The 13,413-nt window shown below is 49.1% G+C and overlaps 1 protein-coding gene across 2 annotated transcripts in view; it reads left to right on the top strand.

Moving 5' to 3' along the window:
- Positions 1-10,476, top strand: part of CFAP61 (cilia and flagella associated protein 61) — an 80,788-nt gene extending 70,312 nt beyond the window's left edge. For both annotated transcript variants that reach the window (XM_044443021.1, XM_044443022.1), the window contains 2 exons: positions 5,854-5,944; positions 10,003-10,476. In XM_044443021.1, coding sequence (XP_044298956.1) covers positions 5,854-5,944; positions 10,003-10,203 — 292 coding nt within the window. In that variant the 3' untranslated portion in view covers positions 10,204-10,476. The remainder of the gene's footprint in view (positions 1-5,853; positions 5,945-10,002) is intronic.
- The last annotated feature ends 2,937 nt before the right edge of the window (positions 10,477-13,413 follow it).

Here is a 13,413-nt window from a genome sequence, read left to right as displayed (position 1 = left end):
TACCATCTCTGATCATGCTCCAATTTTTACAAGTATGTAGAAAACCTGTACAATTGCTTCAACAATTAATCAAATGTTATTGCAAAACAGCATATGGCTAAAAGCCTGGAAGAAAACTTAATTTATATTTTGTTATTGACAATTTATTTAATTTTGGCTGTTTATTTATTGGTTGTATTTTGTCATGCTGTGTGCAGGTTTATATAATTTATATTATGTGAGATGGTTTATTATTTACTAATTTTATTGGTTTTATCTATTTTACCCGTTTTATCTATTCTATTTAAATGCTGTTTTCAGCATTTGTAAGCTGCGCAGAGAACCTTCAGGTTATGGGGCTTCATAGAAGTAGAAATAAATAAATAAAACATTACAATATATGAACATAACCTTACAGAATCTGGTCTAAATTTTAAAATCTGATTTTTTTTAAAAAAAATTAAAAACCCAATCATTAATTTTTATCCACCTTGGCAAGAACGGGTCTTGAGTATGAAGATTAGCAATAAAGCAGGTGTTCAAAACATCAAGGGTGTTGACCACTCGGCGCCAGAACTGGTGTGCAGATTGGTGGGATTTAGTTGTCTGAAGGCAGAGTCAGGGCGTGTCCGTGTTGAGAGGAGCTTCACCTTAATACCCCGCCAGATTCCTGAAGAGGGCCCGTTTTTCTCTCTGTGAAGGAAGAGGCAGGGAGCATGCCTGCCTGCCTGCCTGCCTGCCTGTACTCAGGACCACCTGGCTTGCTCCGCACCGCAATTAAACAGGTGTGCATTTCTGAAGAGCGGAGAATACACACGAAAGCTCGAACGACATTATTTGGGGGCTGGAATTAAATGCTAACCTTGAACCACACTGCTCCACGCTGTGCTTACATAATAGAGCGATATAAATGGCCAGGAAATACTGGGCGAGCACTGGGGACTGATTTTATGTCTTGATTACTTTTTTAATGAATAACTTTGCTCCTAATGAGCAGCTAGACTACCAAGAAATCCGGGGATTAGAATTCGCAGTGAAAAAGCAGCTCTATGCTGAAAATGTATTAATTAATCCTTAATTACTGCTCAACTGCTTTCAGTGTGACTCTTTTTTTTTTTTTTTTTACTGCTGAAGGTCTCGTTGCTCTTGCAAATGGAAGAGCGGGATAAAAATCCCTTAAGGACTGCACCCTTGTTGCACCTGTGTGGCCTTAGCCAGAGGCCTGCGGGTCGTTCTGTGCAGAGCGAGGCGGCACCAAAGGCCGTCTTTGCTTCTCTCCTTCTCCCACTCTCCATTTCCGCTAGCTGGGACATTTCAGAGGGAGAGGCAGGCTAGAGTGCCCTCAGAGCATCTTGTGTCCTGGGGGCCCCAGTCTTCTTCTCTCCTGGCCCCACAAAATGCCCCCATAACCACCCCTCCAAGGCCGGTTTCCAGCTTTGGAAAAGCAGCTGCTGTGGTTCTTTCCACACTGACCTTGAGGACGGGGAGCTGGATCAGAGCATGGATGCCCAGCTCCCAGCCTGGAGCTCTGCTCCCAGCCTTGGATCTGGGAAACTCAAGTGCTGGGAAACATAAGCAGGGAGTGATGCAGCATGGGATCGAACTAGCTGGTTTCCAGTCGCAGTGTGGGCTCACCAGTATACACCTTCTTTACTAATTGGGCAAGGTGCCGTGGTGCAGGTGGAGGGACTGGGACAGTGCTGGCTATGGGAGAAGCTCAGTCCCAGGTGCTTTGCTCCAGCTTCGACTTGGCTTGGGAAAGTCAACTGCTGAGCCGGTGGCTGGAAGAACCCTATTTCTGCGGCCAGCTCAGTGGTTCCTTCCAAGAGCCAGATGATGTTAAGGGCTGTGCCCCTGCCTTCGTCTGGTCTGTGGAAGTCTGGCTGAGGAGCCTTCAGGTTGCCCTCTCCTCCTCTTAAGATGATGGAAAACCCCACTGAACTGGAAGAAGGGAGCCGTCCCACGATCTTCCCTATTTCTAGACCAGAGTCAGGCTGTACTTAAGTGGCTGGGCCTCCCACGGAAAGGTGGGACCGAAAGCAGGACAGGATGTTCCAAGCATCATGTGATCACACAACGGAGAAAAGGGCAACAGAGGCGGGAAGAGCCACGTGTAGCATGGAAACCAGTTTCTTTCCAGGGATCCCAGTGGATCACCCGAAATGTGTCGCTGCTGCGCATTGGAGGCTTGGCTGCCCACGCAGGGAAGAATATGGGCGAAGCTTCCAGGCACGATGCAAGAGGGGTGCTCGGCAGTCCCCTGAGCTTCCTGGGGGAGGTGGGAGGTGGAAGAGATTTCAGCAAGGGGCTGAGTGCCGTGGGAATGACTGAACCCACAGAACCGAATTGCAGGACAGCCAGCACAAAAATGGGAAGTAAAGCCCAAGATTTATATTCTAATGTTAGACACAGCGAAAGAAGAGGGGCATATTTCTTGGCCAGGATGAATACCAGCCTGAACAAGGCCGATTATCCTTCCAAATCTTCCCGGAGTTCCGCACACCAGGATGATCTTCACCGGATTATTATACCTACCAGTATTTGAACAGCTTGGCGTACACAGCGCTTTCTATGGGTGCATCAACACTTAATCCTGCTTATGGTGCTTTCATTCCCACCATGGGGCAATTCTTTTAGCCAGCTGGTAGAGTCCTGTCCCTTAGCTGTGGCCCTGTGAGCACAACCAGAAGTTTCCAATCTGTGCCACGGCTGCTTGCTGGGGCATCCCACAGGGTTGGACTGGAATCACCTGCCCTCACGCCTTTGCATTCACGTGGAGACAGGCCAGCGTCTTAAATTAGCATTTGCCAAGAACCAGCAATATCGGAGTGAAGTATCTCCCAGTAGCTGGTGCCCAATGGCAGGCCTGATTCTCTGTGCTGAGCCAGCGTAGAAGCCCTTCCATTCCCTGACCAGATGTTCCACAAGGACCTGCTGTCTGTGCAGCGCTGCATGTTGGCAGCCCATTAAGAAGTCTTAGCATGTCTCTAGGCTCTGTAACATTTTAAATACTGCAAGTGCCCATTCCAGGAGTTGTTCTCCAGATGGGAACTTATCCTAATAGGCTGCCTACTTCATCACTGGACATCAAATCCCTTTATTGGCAAGTCACGAGAGCCTTCAGAAAGTCTGTTTATTAATTCATCTTTAATTGTGTTTTCTGTGGGCACATGTTATGTGTACTCACCAAGTGCAATCTTATTAATCTCCGAAATTTAATAAAATGAAGGAAATACTGTTTTCCTTGGATAACCACAATGCTATTTTTATGAAATGGGACGTGGGGTTTAATGCTAAACGTATTTGTGTATCTCCTATTGAGTATTATTAATTAATGCATTCCAAAAGGGCACAGTCAGGGGTGGCACACCTAAGCAGACACATAGCCAGAACAGAATAAAACAGAGTGGAACAAGCGGCAGTCGCTCAAAATTAAGCTTTGACTGACTGCTTAACCACCAAGGAGGTTTGGTTCAGCTTTTGGTTCTTCTTAACATTCCATTCAAAGTTAATATTAAATTCAAAGTATGTCAGACATGGGAGGTGGAAGGGGACAGGTGAAGCGGTTATATTGAGCATTTCTACAGCTCCTCAGAGTGCTCAGAACATTTATCTCTGTAATCCTCAAAGCATCCCAACAAGGCACGCCAGAATTATTTTCCCCAGTTGGAGACAGCAGACTGGGGCTGAGAGATAGTGGTGATGACTAAAAGTCACAGTGTTCACAGCTGAGATGGGATATGAAGCAGAGACTCCGCAGTTTGTCAAGAAAAAGTAAGAGGCTAAAAGGCAGGTTGCTTACCAGTAACTCTGTGGCCCATTGCCTGGAAGGTGCCCAAACCCGGCTTGTTCGCCCCTCCTGCCCTCAGCTATCTTCTCCTCAGTTCCTTTGAGGCTCTTATGGCTAATGGGATGCGATGAAAATCAAATCAATAAATACTGTGGCCTCAGAACTGAGAGGAGATCAATGAACAGCTGGCCCTGTACTGGACGGACACAGCCATGGTAGTGAATGCAGGGCACTGAAGCTGGTGGGTGGGTTGTGTGAATGCAGAGATGACCTCTTGTAGAACCCCGATCCCAACTTGTGCACAATGGGGGCGGGGGGAGCACTCTGCTAGAGCTTGTTTTCCATGCAGAGAACGTCATGGAAGGCGTGTGCCGCTGCTCCACATCTTTGGGACCTTCCAGGCTTGGTCTGGGAGGGCAGTCGGCCCCCACAGAAAGCGGTCGTCCCTCATCTGGTTTAGCAAATGCTTCTGTGTGTGGAAAGATACATAAGGATTTTGGACAGAGATGGAAAGGGGGCATCTAACAACAGGGCCGGGCAAAAGACAGAGGAGTGAGGCTGAGAGACAACCAGGTCACGAGCCAGAATTTTAACAGAGGGATGTTTTTTCCCCGTGGGACAAGGGGGAAGCGACATGACGTGGCAACAGGCCGCATCAGGGAGGTCAGTCCAAGGATGTTATCAGCAATGAGACCAAGGCAAATGGTATCCAAGATAAAGCCAGATAAGCTGCACTAATAACACCATTCTCGTTAAAAAACATTCCACCGCTCATGATCTCAAGAACATTCAGGAAATCAGAATATTCTAGCAGCCATGAGGATGTGGTATGGAGTGAGTCCTTTCCTTCGCTGCTGCATATTAAACACAGAGGGACATTATCTGGACAATATAATGCTAAAATCTCATTTTATCCATGATTTATTTATTTATTTAGAATTTTTGTATGCCCTCCCATAGCCTCGGGACGGCTTACATAAAATAAATAAACATAATACAAATGATACTAATAAAATCCAGATTCGCCCTGGCTGCAAATTAAAACCTATAGATGATATTAAAAGTTATTAAAATATTGTTTAAATAAAAAGGTCTTAGCCTGGCGCCGAAAAATAATGAACTCAGCACTTCACCATCAATAACAGCAACAGTATTGGCTCGCTTCTGGTTTGAGGACTGGAATCTAGCACTCCCCCATTCGGCTCCACCAGCTCCATGACGTTTCAGTGGCATCTCAGCACAACTTCTGTTTCTAGTGATGACTTCCGTGCCATGAGATGGCTAGAGAAAGCTCCGCAGACGGACCGGGCAGCTGACCTTCTAAGACACCAGTTTCGGTGTTACTCAGTTGCCATGGCATTGCAAATACGTAGTGGTATATTAAATTCCTAGCATAGCTGATATTGACATTTTTCTATAGTTCTACATGACTTTAAAATGTATTTATATTTACCTCCTGCCCCATTCGAAAGGCCTGGGCAACTTAACATAAAAATTTATTTACATGGAAAATAGTTTGCCACAGATCCAGCTTCCATTGTGGGAGATAGAAACACTGAGTATTTCCATGTATGACAAATTCAATTTAGCTTCCATGCACTAGTGCAAGGAGCATATTGCAACACTGTTGTGGCCCTGTTTTTCTGGCCTTTATTAATCCAGAAACCTTAATGATGAACAACACTTGTGTCATTGTCTACACAAATGTAATTTGTTTATGCAGGAGTTCGGTTAATCCTGCCATCTGCTTTTCTCAAATGAGGACAGATAACAAAGACACAGTTCCTCACAGGTCTTCGGGCTTTTAAATTCTGATAAAATCAGGATTCTTCACTGTCTCTTGCCACAGCTCCGAATTAAGCCACTTTAAATGTAATTACTGAAGCTGGCTGTACATCAGGAACAGCCATTAAAAGAATTGATTGACCATGCTGTTACGGGAGGCATTTGATGAACAAACCACCCGGGTGGGTCCAGAACCCTAATTTGTAAAAGCAAAAAAGCAGGTAAATAGTTCATTAGTGGCTAATGAAAGGCTCGCTGGTAACTACATCGTGCCGCTTCTTCTCCCTCTTTTGAACCAGCTACTTCAAGGAGCCTTGGGCCCTGCCCATCTATCACGACCGCTTTATCGATCTGAAGAAGGAACTGCGCCAGATCCTCGAATCTGTCCAGGTACAGCAAGTGGCCGCCAAATGCATTTTATCATGTGAGCATCGATCCCTGCTGGTCACTTTAGGATTTTGCTGTCATCGTCCACTTCATTTTCTCCTGCTGCTTATTCTTCGTCAAAAGCTGGTCATCCAGAACAGCAGTTAGGAACTTTGAAAAGAGTATCGTGCATAATTGAGAGCGGCTGCTATTTCTGGTATTCCTGCGTTCACTCTCTGTACACTCCTTTATATTCCCTAGCAGGAAACCCGCTGGCTCAGACCAGAGGCCTGTCCAGTTTAACCGGGAAGGCCACTGCTGGGGTCATGGAGGGCCATTTCCCAGTGCTGAGAGGTACTAGATGCTTCCGGACAAATTGTCCCTAGTTCCATCAATCAAAAGGTGTTGCATCTAGCTTGTGTTCTGTCTTTTTGTCTGCAAGAGATTTTTGTGGAAGGAAAAAAGACAGAGGAGGCAGTGGGAAAATATGTGAGGGTTGACACCCTATTGTTTGGTTCCCCTATACAGTTCCATGTTCAAGGCACAATGGTTGCATGATCAGGGCTTACTCTGGAAGCACCCAGCATTTCTGAAACTGCAGCCGTTATAACTAATAACCATCTTTTACACTCTGCCCCAGTCAGTCCAAATCAGGCATACAAGTTGCTATTTGAAAAAGACTGGCTCTGAGCTGGTGGAACACAGACGTCTTCACATTGCATAAAGGGTTTAAAAGAAGAAGTCCTGACCTGCATTGACTGCCACTCAGCTCCACTGGGCGATTTTGCCCACTTCTCTCTATTCTCTCTCTCAGCACACTGTGCACTGATAGCCCTCGATCACGGCTCTCTTAAATTGTCCCTGTTCAAAATCAAAAAGCCCCACCTTGCTCTGAGCTTTCCGCACATTATATGGGCTTTAATACTCTAGTTCTTGCAATTTGCTCCTTTTGACACCTTTTTCAGCTCTATGTGATCCTTTGTGGGGACAATAACTGCATACAAGTGGAATGTCTGAACTGACCCCGCTGAAAAGCATTTCTGGGAGGTGATATGAATGCAGATTTTTATTTATTCCTAAGGTTTCTTGAATTTAGTATGTGGTGTGTGGCTTGCGCTGGTTAATTTACATAGCACAAGTCTTTGCTTGAAGCTGAAATCATCAGGAAGTGAACCTGTGCATGAGCCGAAAGAGAAACAAAATATGGCAAAGACATGAGGGAGTTAAATAGAGAAGTAGAGGGGTTCAGTGAAGATGCTGCAGCCATGTTAGTGCAAGAAAACAGGGAAAACTTGCATCAAGAAGGTGTCGCCACTGTCTGGATAATACGCAGGATTTCTTCAAGAAGAAACGGGCGTAATGGATGGGGGTGTGGAGGTGATGGTGGAAGGACCAGTATGATGCTCTGCATCATTCTCAGCCAAACAAAACCAAAACTACCAGCATTGTCTGGCCAAACCACTTCCTGCCAGTTAACAAATCCATTGTAGCCTTTTAGCGTGGAGGAAGAGTGGACAAAAGCTGGGAAGTCACCAAGAGGTTGGAGGCTGGGAGGAAGGGTATGGATCAAGAGAAGGGGTTACGGAGCCTGGGAAATCCAGCGGGCATGGCTGGGATGGGAGGAGCTCTGGCTTTGGCCCCTGCACTTGAGGCTCTGCACCTCCCCAGCGATGGCCTTGCGGAGGTTTTCCAGCCGGCTGAATTCCTATTTTGTGTAGCCTGCTCTTGGCATTCACATGCCTTAAACCCTCTTATGCGGAGGCCGTGCAGGGCAAAGTCAAAAGCTTTGTTGACATCCACATAGCAATTGCACTCTTGTCTGTCACTTTATTTGCTTTTACTTTGCGATTCCTCTAACGGGAAAGCTCAAATGACGGGCGATCTCCTAGGTTACAGCCTTCCCTCTGACACGCTAGCTAGCTTTCCATGGGGTCAGTACTGAACTATGAGATCCTCCCGCAGTCGGCACTCTTATAATCTGAGAAGGGTTCTGGGAGATGCTGCATCTGCATTTCTGAATTGATTTCCGGGCCTGATTTACATCCGATCGTCCTGAATTTTCTCTCACACTCCTCTCGTCTTCCCACTCTGTAATTAAATAGAATGGGCATGCGAGGGCCCAGGGCTCTAAGCAGCATATCCCACAACTGTTTCACCTACTGAACTAGCCGCTTCATTTTATCCTCCAAGACCCTTTGAGTTCCATGTTGGGAATATCTCTATGCATCATCCGATAATAATTATATCCAAACCTCCAAACAACCTAAGTTGCCATCAATTCTATTTACAACAACAGTGAAAACCATTTACAGTTTATCCATGTGGAAGATTAATTCTATTTATTTTTTGATACCAGAATGTCCCTCAAATCCTTATAAAGGCGAAAGTTTGTCCTGAATAGAAACCACATTTATGGTGGCATAAATAACCTCCTATCCTCTTGCATAGATTGCATGAAAAGCAGTGGGCGAGAGTGCCTCTGTGCATATATATTGCTCTCTAAAGAGAGCCCTGGAGTGTAATTTGGCAAAACCGTTCTGAACAAGGGAAGAATAAGTGAGAGCATGCACTCTCCCAGGGCCTGATTCAGCTCAAAAAGGCAAGGGCAGCTTGTTGATCAGGAGCCCTAGCACTGAAATTCAAGCAAACCCCCTCCAGCCCCGCTGAGCTTGACTCGGGGCACACGCCTTTCCTTGGTTCCGGGACTCCTCCGTGAGCAATCCGCTGCTACTTTTCCCCCGTGTGAAGGTGAATTCTTTACACTTACGAGTATCTCTTAGGGCAGATCGCTGGCCTGCCTGACATCCCACCCCCTTTAACTCACACCACATTGCGTACAGACTTGAGCATCACCTCTGGATGCACGCGCCTGTGCTGCCTCTGGTCCTGCCACCTCGAGTCCAGCTGGCAGTGCTCTGCAGAAATGCTCTTGCCCCACTCCGCTACCTGAGATGGCTCGACCTGACCTGGCCACGGGACCGTCCATGTGGTGGGCTCTTTTCCAAAGGTGCCATGGAAGTCCGGACCACCGTCGGCTCCATTTCCCTCCTCGAAAAAGAGGCTGCCTTTGAGGGAAGGAGCATGCCTGCCCGTTGCCCAGCACGCTCGACCCTTCAAGCTGCACCACTTCCTGCACAGCTTCATTTCTTTCTCTTCATGTACCAATTCCACCCCCCTCCCCGGTCACTGCACTTAAGAACGATGTTGCAGTTTTGGGAACAGCGCAGAACAGGGCAACTAAAACGATCAGCTTCCCTAAAATGAAACGTTACAACATCTGGGAGAGTTTAGCTCAGGGGAGAAAAGGGCAAGCGGAAAAAGGGTGGCTGTGTCCAGAATGATTCCTGGTGTGGCAAAGGAAGGCAGGAAAGCCTTTTCCTCGTTCGTAATTCTAGAACCCAAGGAAGCTGAATCATGGGAGGTTTAGGACAGATAAGAGGAAGTATTTCTTTACAAGCACATAGTTGAAGTGTGCAATTCTGCAGAGCTTTAAAAGGGGCAAGTTCATGGAGAAGCGGGCCATTCGCAGTGACTGGTCCTGGACCCATGTGTGGGCATACCAGTGGGAGCGAAGGTTGGGCGGGGAGCTGCCATCGCACCCGCAATTTCCAGTCGGTCGGCCGCTGTGTGAACAGAACACCAGGCTGGAGGAATCCCGGCAGGATCCGGCACAGCTTTTTCCCGTGTTCTTGCCCATGTTCTTGCAAGTGTAGCACGTTGAGGGCTGGCCTTGCTCGCTCGCTCGCCTGCCTGCCTGCCTGCCTGCCTTCCAGGGAATGTGATGAGCAGCTGTGCCTCTGTATTAACTCTCTGGGCCTTGGGGATCAGAGAAGGTGAGAGGGAGGCTTAACGAATAGCCTCTGGCGAAAGGCGCAAAGCAATAAATCCCAGTTTGACTTTTGCCTTTCCTAGCGCAGCGCCATATCCTTTGTGTGGGCTGGAGTTCTTTATCCGAGGGCTACTCGGAAACCCTCTGTGCCTTACTTCTACCGATGGGGCAGACGATGGCGATGCCATTCCGGGCGTTTTAATCAAGTTCATGATCATCTGGGACATTCTCTCTTGCCATGTGTCACTTGCAGAACGAAGGGGCTCCCTCGATGCAAGAACTGGTCCGCCAAGTGGTAGAAGGTGAGCTGACGCTGCTGGAGCGGCCAAAGACTTATCTCAAGCGGTCCTTTAAGCAAGCCATCTGCAAGAGCTTGGTGGAGAAAAGCATCCTGGATTACCTGAACTATAACCGTTACCACCTTCCAATGTACGCCTGGCCAGGAATAGTTTAGCTATGGATCTCGGCGCCTCTTGAAACTACACTCACACTAAACGCTTTCCTTCACGAGCATCTAGTGAACAGGATCAAACCTGCCGTATTTGAACACCCAGCAGGTGGGGCATGACTTTGCTTTTGTGATCCAGAGGGTTTTTAAAGCCATCTAGTTACGTGATTATGCAGAAAAATGCCTACGGATGGATGGTGAAGCGTTCTGAAATGCAAGCATTAATTACCGCTCGGTGAAATGATGGGAAAAGGTTCCACGGGGCCTTCAGTCCCACAGCAGTTTGTCTCCATTTCAGCAACTCGGTTAATAGTAAAGTAACTCCATTTCACCCCACTGACTCAGCTTCTGAGTTTTGCTGCCTTTATACCCCGTGGTCGCCTGGGCTCTTCCATGCCAGGGCCTCCCTCCCTGGAGACCCTGACAGATGGCCGGTGAGATTTGCATATTGCATTTTAGCTTTTTAATTGTTCATTCCAAATACGAACTTTGTATCTCTCTGTCTTCCTGGACAGAAGGTACATTGTCGTGAGAGGGAGGTCAATTCTCTAATGTGCTGGCTAGTGACCCAGCAGCTGTGGGGTTAACTCTCTCTTCCAGAGGCATCTCAGCAACCCAGGGGCCAATTGCAGCTTGTCCTGCTAAGAAGGGTTTGTTGCTGGCGCAGCCAAGGAGGAAGAAAAATCAAGGCAGGAAGAGACAGTAAATAAAGCAGGTTGTTGAATGAAATCTGGGCAGCTCCATGTCTCCCACTGAAAGGAGGCATCTGATCTTTGCCAGAGAAGGAAGGTTGGCTCTATCCATCACTGATGCAGTCTGCTGAGGAACTCAGTCCTATTTGTACCTATGCAGAACTCACCTTTAGTGGGTCTTACTCTCCCTTGATGATTCTTTGATGACCTGGGCTTTCGCCACCTTTGGTTAGGTAGATTTGTTCTCAAACCCTGGTAGGTTTTCCGAGCAAGGGCACTAACCAGAAAGTGAAATACTTTATACCACTACTAGCAATATTTTATACAGCTGCTAGTTGTGAGCTGGACATAGAGCTTCTTCAGATGCAGGTATTCAGGGCAGAACCCCACAAAACTGGCTTGGCCTGGTTTCAAACACATTCCAGTTTGGCTCAAGGATGGGTTAAAAGTGACGTAGCTCGAAACCGCCTCAATGGCTATGTGTAGTGGCAAATGCAGCCATAAACCTTGGCGGGATGACATTTCAAAATTCTCTGCTGGAGCCTGGCCATTGTTTCTAGACACACATACAACTCAATCTACAGTTGACTTAATTCAACTATATAGATTTAATCTGATTCAGTAGGGTTAAGGTCAGACTTAAATGACATTTATCGGGAAGCCCGTTCGATCAAATTCAATAGAATATACTCTGCCTGGGTGGTGGTGTTTTTTCAGAATGAGGGGTTTGCTCAGAGGTGCCTTCTTCAGGTAAATTGGATCACGTATAGGATTGGCCGATGAAACGGGCCATATTGTCCCAGAAGCCTGTGGCTTAACCAGTCTCAGCCCCAAATGCAATGTTTGGCGAATGGGTAAAGCGACTCTTTACATGCACTGAAGTTTGTGCAGCGCAATTCTGGGGCACAATGTGAGAGCCAGGGTGGTGCAGTGGCCAAGAGCAGGGCACTGGATCCGGGTTCAAGTCCCCACTCAGCCATGGAACGCACTGGGTGACTTTGGGCCAGTCACAGCCTCTCAGCCCAACTTACCTCGCAGGGTTGTTGTTAGGATAAAATTGAGAAGAGGAGAATGTTGTAAGCCGCCTCGAGTCCCTTGGAAGGAACAAAAAGATGGGATACAAATAACTAGGCACACTGGGGACCAACTCCAGTGGGGGGGCTTGATGCGCCTGTTAGTCACGCTGGTCCATGCTGTCCCCCTCCTGCTTTTGCTGCTTGAAGGGTTTTGTCTGCAACCCTTTCACATGCAATGCAAAGACACGGAGAAGCATCTTCGAAAATGCAAAGAGGCTTCTTGCGGGGGGGGGGGGGGGGTTGGGGGGGGGAGGGAGGGGGCTCCTGGGCATGCCCCATTCACTGTAGTGGCACCCGGATGGGAGACCTTCCCCATGGATAGTGCATCATGGATTGGGATGGCTGCCCAACCTGTTCCGATGGAACAGGCCCGGTGCTTGGCCCAACTAGTCCAGCACAGGCTAGCCACCTGGCCCTCCCAGGTAGAGGTGCCTGGGCATCTGCATGCAACCCCCGTTGGGGGCAAGCATGCCCCCACCCCCCACCCCAAGGCCCAGAAGCCCTCCTAGGTGATTTTGTGAGAGCCTGGGGAAGCTAGGAGATTCCGGCTTAATTTGCACGGGCTGGGACTTGTTACCTGGAATAACACCATACTTCCCAGTGACACATAGGCCCCCCCATGCCCAGCTCTGCTCAGTATCGGATTTCTTTGTTTACTGATTTTATATCCCACCCTCTCCCTGCAAGGAACCCCACAAGCTCACATAACCTGCCTCTTCGGCCTCTCTGCTTGAGCCTGCAACAACCCACTTGTGAGGTTGGCTCTGCTGAGAGTCTGTGACTGGCCCAAATCACCCCAGGGGTGTTGTGGCTGCCCAGCCCGGGGCTCCAACCACTGCACCACGCTGCCTCTCGGGCCCTGCTTGAACCATGCGCCTTCCTTGCTGCTCCCGCTGCCTTCGGGGGAGCCGAGCCGCGGGACACCATTCCCAGCGCCATCCCGGAGCAATTCCCGAAAAATCGCTTGCACCTTTGGACGGCAGCAGCGTTTCCCCCCACGCTGCTCTGGGGGGCCAGAAACGGGCGGGGGCTGCCGGTGCGCGTGAACAGCGTGCGGTGCGGGCGCTTACGCTCCGTCCTCGGCCGGCGGCGTGCGCCCTCTCGCTGGATCTGGTGGCGGCGGAGAGGCGCGCAGCGGGAGAGGGCGCAGAGATGGCCCTCGCCACGCAGGCCTGCGCCAGGCGCTGCGGATCGCGGCCCTCGCGCGGAGGAGAGGCGCGGGGGGACGCGGAGGCCGGGAGAAAGCGCGCCTCGCCCGCCAGTGAGGAGGAGGAGGAGGAGGAGGAAGGGGGGCGCGCAGCTGTATGCTAATCGCGCCCGGCGACGGCCCCCCTCATTAGCCGCGGAGCTCGCTGGCTCGGAGCTTGGCCGGCCGGCCGCGCACCGCTGAGCAAACGCGCCCGCGCCGGGCACACGCGGCGCGCGCCGCCGGGCGCCGAGGACAAAGG

The sequence above is a fragment of the Varanus komodoensis genome, unplaced genomic scaffold (genome assembly GCF_004798865.1).
Source record: "Varanus komodoensis strain SLA01 unplaced genomic scaffold, ASM479886v1 scaffold40, whole genome shotgun sequence".
Classification (NCBI taxonomy): domain Eukaryota; kingdom Metazoa; phylum Chordata; class Lepidosauria; order Squamata; family Varanidae; genus Varanus; species Varanus komodoensis.
Note: the sequence above shows the minus strand (reverse complement) of the source record. Positions and strands in the feature narration are given on the sequence as shown.